This window comes from Etheostoma spectabile, chromosome 18 (genome assembly GCF_008692095.1).
Source record: "Etheostoma spectabile isolate EspeVRDwgs_2016 chromosome 18, UIUC_Espe_1.0, whole genome shotgun sequence".
Lineage (NCBI taxonomy): Eukaryota > Metazoa > Chordata > Actinopteri > Perciformes > Percidae > Etheostoma > Etheostoma spectabile.
This window is the reverse complement of record NC_045750.1, coordinates 14,304,907-14,313,714: the sequence shown is the minus strand read 5'-3', so window position 1 is coordinate 14,313,714 and position 8,808 is coordinate 14,304,907. Positions and strand designations below refer to the sequence as shown.

Genomic DNA, 8,808 nt, shown 5'->3' with positions numbered 1-8,808 from the left:
GTGTGTGTGTAGGTGTGTGTGTAGGTGTGTGTGTATTTGGTCTTGCAGAAAAACATCCTCTTAACCCATCCAACTTAGCCATCTGGAGACAGGTGGCTGACAGGCCTGATGAGAAAGCACAGTGTGAGTGTGTTGAAACCAGCTGACATGGCAAGATTGGGTCAACACAAGGGCAATAGTTGAGAGTGAAGGGGCACTCCACTTCACACGTGTATGTGGTTATGAAGCATCAGTAAGCAGAGCGTTCAGTCAGCAGGATGTTCCTGCAGTCGCAGCAGGTATAAATGTACACCCTTAACTAATCTTATCTTGCTTATTGTTTACATACAAATTTGTCTTCATTCATTAATTTTATTCCTTTTCATTCAGCGTTGACGTGAGCTGCGTTGTATTTCCAGAGACAGATGGTTTCAGTTACTTGTTTGTCTGATTTAGGAATATGGTCTGACAAATTAGTAGGGAACTAGAGTGGACAAGCATGGCCAGCGTTTTATGGTTATTGCAGTATTAAAGACCGATTCTGCATTTGTGGTTTGGGCAAATGTGGGTCAACAAACAAGAGTATAGAGAGTAAATTGAGCTTCTCAGCTTCTGCATCTTCAGCATGCTGCTGTCCCTAAGACAGAGAACATAATATACTGTAAGTAGTAATGTTAAGTCAGCAGAGCTGGGAGAGGTTAGCAGTGAAACTGTTGTGATGTATTGGAGAAACTGTTTGGTTTAGCACCATGTGTATGTTTTTTATGTCCATGCATCCATTACACCTTTATTTTTAAAAAGGTAAACTTATGTAACAGATCGATTGAGGAAGGGTTTGTTCTTTGACCCAGGAAGACAGGAGGGTAATCTGATATTAATGGGACTTAAAGATAACGTTTTTATCATTTTTACCTTATTCACCAAGCTTCAGTCTTAGTCTTAACCCAGCTCCACGCTAACCTGACTCTCCATGTAGCTAAATTAGTTGCGTATGCAACAGCTGTATGGTATAAAAAGAAAAAGACACAAAAAGTTAGTCGGATTTCTAAATTTCCTTTTACTATAAGACATGATTCTCATACTAAAGGTTTTGCAGTTTCCTCATGGTTCAAGCATGTACGGCTCATTAAAAATAGAGATGAACAGAATGGGGGTGGGGGGGAGGAGATGGATTTTGAGCGAGTATGATCTCAAATGTTGTGATACTATCTTTATTTCAAACGCACCAAGTGTATTATGCATGGAATAGGCTAAATAGTCCATTCAACCTTAGCCAACCTTTTAATTTTTCAGGAATTACTCCTCTACATAAAAAGAATAATATGGACTTTTATGTTCTTTTAGAGGTGTAAAAGCAGGGGTTGGTTTTCAGTGTATGATGAATTATCATAATAGTAATCGTTTGGATGAGTTGAGCTGGAGATGAAGTGGAATTTTGTTTGACATTGGTTAGTACTTTTTAGTGATAGTTAATCTCTGACATGGTCATAAATATAATATTCATTTGTATCCCAACTCTAAAGTAATCCATCATCGACCAGTTTCTAATAACATTCCAACAAACTGTTGGCTAAGGAATGGCAAAATTTAATTTTTTGAACAACAGCTGTTTCTATTATGAATGGCCCTTTTTGTCAAACTTGTTGTCTAAAACCAAAATGAATGACTCTAGACATACCTGCTGCAACAGATGCAGTAGCACCCTCCTCGCAGGCACCTGTTATCCAGGCCTGACAGCCTGTCCTGGGGCTAGAAAGGAGGACTCCCACCCTCTGCCCCTTTTGCCTCTCTGTCGGCTGGAGCTTAGCGTTTAGCTTAGCATTAGCAGCGGGCTAATCCTCTCAGGCTGCAGGAGAAGCAGGAGCCACACAGCATCCTCGCCTGTTACCCATTGGTCTGGACAGCACAGCATTAATCACCAACTCTGACCATTTAATCTGACTGCCATTGAATGCAGATAGATTGGGGGTGGGGAGCCTCTAGACTCACACACACCCACCCACCCTCAGCAATAGTGAAGGGAGGGGCAGATTAAACAGTCACTCTCTCCCTATGTCTCACTCTCTGTCTCTTTTACACACACACAAACACGCACACACATGGACAAAAGGATGGGGTTTGGAGAGTCGCCACAACCGGTCTCACAGTCAGTCGGCTCTCAACGACATTGATGCCAACCGAAGCTGATCCCTCTTTCTTTCTCCCGTCATGCTTTCCCCTTTACTTTGAAAAAAGTTGAGTTTTGGGTGGTCCCTTTTTCCAGGTTGCTGAAATTTTCGGATTTTGGCTTTTTCCTACTTCCTTCATCGCCCTCACTGCAAATGAACTTTGGATATGAGCTTAGGCATCCTGTGTAGGATGTTTGCCGGAAGCAGAAACGTTGATTCTGGCCCTCCGATCTGACTAGTCGGAGTGGGACGCTAGCCAGGGGTTCAAAAGGTCCTCTCCTGGCATTGACACCCCTGGAATCATGCACCAAACTCCAGGTAACGACTTGTGATTTGATCCCAGAACACCTGCATATGCACAGGTTTAACAAGGTGCAGGGCCGGGAATGGACACAGGTGCAGGGCAGCCTGTCAGTAACGCGACAGTTTTGTTTTGGCGCTTAACACCAGCTCATTTGATTTAAAATGGAACTTGACTGACGTAAGAGATTTAGCTTTAACTTATATACCAAACATGTTAAGGCTATTGTTTGTTTTTTTTTAATCCAGTGTGTTGAATTAAAGCTAAAATATTTAAAACATACTACTATACTGTAAAATCCGCCTATGGTTGGGGAGATTGAAGGGTTTCTTTCCCTCAGAATACTTTGCCGTGCCTCAATACGGTTGCACCTTGTATTTTGTGAAGCTTTCTCTTCCTCCTGGTTGATGAAGTATGAAGGAAACAAAAGGTGGCTGTGGTCTTTGTAGGTTAACTGGAAGCTAGCACTATGCTCCAAATAAAAATGTCTTTGCTTTGTAAATGGTGCAGACAAGCAAATACAAATGCTTTCTGCTATTTGAGATTTGTTTGTTTAATGACCTCAACAGCAGATGGACATAAGCTGTGTGATGCAGCAGGAGGAAACACCACCACATTATACTCTTAAAACATTATGTGTGATTTTGCGTATTGGGAGACAAACTATTGTGTGAAATTTTTTGGTAAGTTCGTCTGACAGCCTTTGACTGCCCTGATTTGCACACAACCTCATCTGCAACTCTGAGCCACAGGATGTCCTTTTGACCTCAGCTAACCTCTTCTTATATGCAGGATGAACCCAGTTTGGGGCTTTTTAATTTATTTGGTAGGCTCTGTCTGGGAAACTGGGCTATGCAAGGCCACATCCATAGATATTTGTTTGTATGTTTAGTCAAAGTAAGACTGCTGCTGAGTGAGACCTTGTTGTTTTTTTTCTTCTTCTTCTTTGTTGTGGCTTACTCAGTACAGTATGTGTAGAGCAAAGCTGGACTGGCTGTAGGGTTTTTATTAGTTAAATGTCAGATTGTAAATATTGAATATGGATGTTGACTTTTGATGTACACAACTGAATTTTAGGTTTACTGCACACATGTTTTTGGGTTGTCAGGTCATCTTCATCAGTCACTAGACATTACCTTCCACAAATGGAAAGAGCTCTTAATTTATACCAAAGTGTCTTTTTTTTTAGTCAAATATATAGTCATTTGACCTCTAGGTGGAAGTAGCTTATAATGCCTACTTAAAAGCCATTCACAGTTTTCTAGTGTAGTATTTGGCTGCAGCACAATGAGCTAATGTTGGCTTAGGTGAAATTACTTTAGAGGAAGGAATACATTGACTAGACATTATTGTAACCTGGCCCAGCCTTTCCTGTCATTTCAATAGCCATTATGAAACCAGTTCAAGGCAGGTGCACCAATAAAAGGGCAGACCTGTTAATAATTGTGTACACACCTCTGTGGATGACTGTGAATTGCAATACCCCGCAGCTATGACTTCACCTCTTGTCCAGCATGTCTTTTGTGAATTACCGTAAGAAATTGTCAAGTTAGGGTGGAGACAGCATTTAGATTATAACATGATCTGCAACATTCCACATCATCACAGTCATAAAGTATAGAATTGTTGTTGTTTTTTTTGTTTTTGTTTTTTTTGCCTTTTAACCATCCTCTGTTATGTAGACCATGCAAGCATTTGAAAGCCAGGACGAAGTTAATTGAGTCAAGACTGTTTCATCCAACATACTGTTTATTTTTTGGAAGCGGAACACAAATGTTTGGTCCATCCAAGGCCTTTATCTGTTCCAAAAATTTAATTTGTGTTCATTAGCTGGTATTTAGTGTAGATATTATGTGTATGGCACATATAGCATACAGTTGTAATAGATGTATAATGTATGGCACGTGGCTCAGTGGTTCTTTGTGCCTTATTACACTATAGCGTCACGATTGCCACATTATCTTTATTGCATAAAAGCGGATGCAGTTGAAGTTTAACTTAAGCAAGATGAAGTGAACTTTGCATCTAAACGCAACATCAAGGCATGCAAGTCCACTTGTACTACGGCATCATTAGTAACTTCTTTCAGTTAAACAATGTTTGTCTTTTTTTATCCTTGACTGATAAAGCGTTTAATCCTGAATCACAAAAGCGTCTGCTTTGTTGTCATTGTGGAACATTTGGGGCAGGCTCATCTGTTCGTGCATAAGGCCCAATGTTAAGCTCTGTGTCCAGGAGGCTGACCGGAAAGTGCTGAGTCACCCTGAGCCTGATAGTGCCATTAATCAATAGCCTTACTCTAAGCTTGGAAGAAACACTGCAACACACTGGGAACATTTAAGAACAGAGAGAGCACGGTATATATTGTTTCACCCCATTTAGTTTCTTGTCAGGCTACACCACAGAAGCCCGTCTGTAAATGTTGCCAAAACTAGAGCTTTAGAGTGCATCAAAGGCAGCACATGCAGACTGTCAGAATGAAGGTGGTTTCATTTAAGTATAGTTGACCATCCCCTTCTTAATCAATCTTTGCACCCGGTTTTTCCTGCTTTTGCTTGTTTTCATACATACCTCACACACACGGCTATTCTATGTTTAGACCTTACATCACTATGTGTCACACCTAGTCTATATATTTACAACATTCCACTTCCGGGATTGCGCCAATGTCACTCCACCTTATGTGACTCTTTGTGGCCAGATGTCCGTTCCCTTCCGCTTTCTTTGTGTTGGCATTTTAAACGCCGGTTGATTTATGAGGACTATCTTTGACTCTCCTTCAGCTCTCTGCAGGGTAAATTGAAATAGCTAGCTAGACTATCTGTCCAGTCTGAGTTTTCTGTTGCACGATTAAACAACCTTTGAACTTACACATGTTCTTGACGCTATTTTGCAGCGGCACCGTGCCTCTGTCCGGGTCTTAGCGCCGCCCAAGACGATTGGAAATGGTTTAAAGAAATGCCATCCCGGAATGCTGTGCTGACTAGATCATACCAAAATAACCCAATATTAAGTTACTCCTGGCACATCACAGGTCTCATTGACAAAACTAGTATCATAACCGCTTATGACCTATGGCAACAAATTTTGGCTATTTTTATGTATATTCATATTAGAAGTAAAATAGGTAACAGTCAAAACAAAAGGTCGCTACAGTGTAAATGATCAAACTTTCTGTATTCCTCCAATATAATTTTAGCAGCGGAGGACACCAGTAACATTGTTGCAACAAGTTCTGATTTACCTTAGCTAGTTAGCACACTGTAGGCAAAGCTCTTTGTTAGTCTTGTGCACAACAGTAACAGAAGTAGTCATTGGCAATGCAAATCTTAGGCCTCAGGCCCCTCCAACAATGCTCATTAAATAACATCAGTTGCTAGCAAGAAAGAGATATCTGAGTATGCAAGTGTGAATGGTATCTTCTTATTAGAAATTATGCATTAACATTTAACTTGAGGTAAGTAAGGTAGTTGTAAGTTTATGAAGCATTTAAGACTTAAGTGTATCACATGTTTGTGTGTTAAAAAGAAGCACATGCAGTACCTTTTGATTCCCCCCATGAAAGATAGAGGCTGTGTTGATGCTGCTGAATAGCTGCTTACTCAGTTGTAAAACTTTTAATACAGCTGTGGATGGTTATGCATACTTTCTTGCATGAGAAGTCAATAAAACTATGTCTGTGTTGGATCTTCCCACAATTATCTTGTCTATCTCTTGGTCTCTCTTTCTGTCCACTCTTGGTGTCTCTCTCTTGCCAAGTTTTTATTATTGCCTTGTCTTTCTTTTCAGCATCTTACTCCCAGTATAAATCGGAGGATGGCAGAGCGTCTTCAGCCACCCGTCCTAGCTCCTCGGGCTCCGGACAGACCTACACTCCCACCTTGACCCCAACCCCCACCCCGACTCATACCACCAGCAACAGCTCTGGTAACAATGCTGCCTACAAAACAGGTGAGTCACACTGGCATACAGCGACATGTTTCTCTCGTATATTGAGACATAACCCACGATTGGTTCTGTCCTTCAACCCAGTTGTAAAGTAGTTTACTGTGCTGTTTAGCCTGTTTAACACTTGTTTGTGTTCTAGACTCGTTGCTTTTCAACAAGATCGACGAGAGACAGAGGTTAGCCCGTGAGCGTCGGGTGGAGCGTGAGAAACAGAATGGTGTGTTTTTCTTTAACTGTGTGTGTTTGTGTGCGTGCGTGCGTGCGTGCGTGCACAGACTGCACATTAGTGTGAAGGAGACTGTAAATGCAACCCTTACTTTCTTTTTTGTATTTTCCCGCAACATATCATGACTAAACTTGGTTGGTAGCTGTGGCCCGTTTCTCTGGTCGTTACATAAAGTCTATCCAGAATCCAGGCACCCACCGTTGCCATGGCACCAATGTTACATAATGGATCAGGCAATGGGATGGGGTTTAGAGGGGCTTGTGTTTTTGTATGTGTGTTTTTTGTGTGACAGCTAAAACAGGTGTATTTTATGAAGTCAGTAGCTGCATCTTTATGTCTGAAGTGTGTTTGTGTAGTATTGTACAGTGGTCATGCTTCTGGCCCCCGCTGAGGGGCAGAGGGATTTGCTTTGTGTTGAGAGCTAAAGCTCAGTCACATGATCTACAGCTGACCCATGACACTGCTGCTATAAGCTTGTGTGTGTGCATGTGAGTTTGTACACATTTTGGATTTATTTTTAGGATTTTTTTCTTTTTTTTTAAGGGCATGAATGTGCATCAATTCATTACTAACTGTGTGTATGTGTGTGTGCACCATGCCAAAGCTGTCAAGGAGGCCCAGTGGCAGGCACGTGAGGAGCGAGCCAGGCAGCACTATGAGAAGCAGCTGGAGGAGAGGAGGAAAAAGCTGGAGGAGCAGAAGATAAAGGAGGACAAGAGACAGGCTGCCGCAGAGGAGAAACGGCGGCAGAAACTTGAGGAAGACAAGGTTCTGACACATGGCTCTGTACACACTTTTACACACCTTCACTACAAGAGCCGAGTGCAACATGATTCTCATCCTCATGAACAGGCTAATAAATATGTGTTCAGATCAGTAAACCATTTACACGCTCTATGCCCCTTACCTCATTAGTGAATTGGAGTTTGAACTTGCAGCCATCTGCTATCTCCAAACCCTGAGTTATTTCTATTTACCTTATTTACCCATGCATAATATCATAGCTTGTTGTAGGGAAACATGGACGCAGTGTGTTGCAATGTCACCCATATGTATAGTTATAGGATGTTTTTGAAGTTATTGAAGCTATATAATACAAATATTGTCAAAGGCTAAAAGTCGTGGCTGGAGCTGAGGTAAGCGGAAAACATGGAAACCACAATGCAATACTTTAATTTCTTCATATTGTGCAGCCCTACCACCATGGCTAAATTAGATAAGCTGAGACCCTCAGTCAGTCAAGCCCCAAAACGTACAATACTGTTGCACTGCTGCTGTAATTAAGTTGTTGGGGAGTTTTGTTTAGTCTAAGTTGATGGATTTATATTTCCAATTTGCATTTGACCTTTATTCCATAGTGACAGTAGAGATTCAAACGGGAATGCAGACATCCCCACCCGAATAGTTTTTTACTGTGCATTCTGGGGATATTTTAGAAATGTAAACCAATGGACAGCCTAGACATTCTCTATTTATCTATTTTTTTTATTTCCTGGTTTAGCCTTAACACAAATTCTTAGGACAAGTTTGAAATAAACCAAGTAGTGTTGCTTGCATTTTAAGAATGTTGTGGTTTCACAGTTTAGATTTTATCTGCCAGGTACTTTTCCAACTGGTGTGCGTAAAACACACTTCATGGCTGTGGAGCAAACATAACACACAGCAAGTGTCCATTCAAAGCAAAAAATGTTCCTGTCTTGCAGCAGAATTTGCCTGTTGGGGCGGTGTTGTTTTTCAATGCTCATTATGTTTATGTTTTTGTGACTGAAGGTTCGTCATGAGATGGTGATGCGTCGGACGTTGGAGAGAAGCCAGAAAACCAGACAGAAACCCGTCCGGTGGTCTTGGGGAGGGGCACTGCACACAAACACTCCCACCACGACAGCCGGTACTTTTAAGACGTCACGCATGTACACACAGTAACTGCAGAAACTCACAACACTGAAAGTGTCAGTGCTTTCAGCTTTATTGAATACTTTTGATATCTCATCTCCCTGATGTACGACAGTGTGTCTCTTGTGTAAATATGTCTGCCTCTGCGTGCCAGTATTGTTCTGCCATGTTTACATGTTAACTGCAGATCCGCTGCCCTCTGTTGTCACTGCTGACTCACACCCTGCTCTGCCCCTCCCTCTCTTTCTCCCTTATTCTCAAACACAACTCTCTCTCTCTCTCTCTCTCTCTCT

General features: G+C 41.6%; 1 protein-coding gene across 1 annotated transcript in view; it reads left to right on the top strand.

The window, feature by feature from the left end:
* Positions 1-8,808, top strand: part of map7b (microtubule-associated protein 7b) — an 18,155-nt gene that overhangs the window by 1,183 nt on the left and 8,164 nt on the right. The window contains exons 2-5 of the mRNA XM_032543556.1: positions 6,238-6,399; positions 6,536-6,613; positions 7,227-7,390; positions 8,393-8,510. Of these exons, the coding sequence (XP_032399447.1) occupies positions 6,238-6,399; positions 6,536-6,613; positions 7,227-7,390; positions 8,393-8,510 (522 nt within the window). The remainder of the gene's footprint in view (positions 1-6,237; positions 6,400-6,535; positions 6,614-7,226; positions 7,391-8,392; positions 8,511-8,808) is intronic.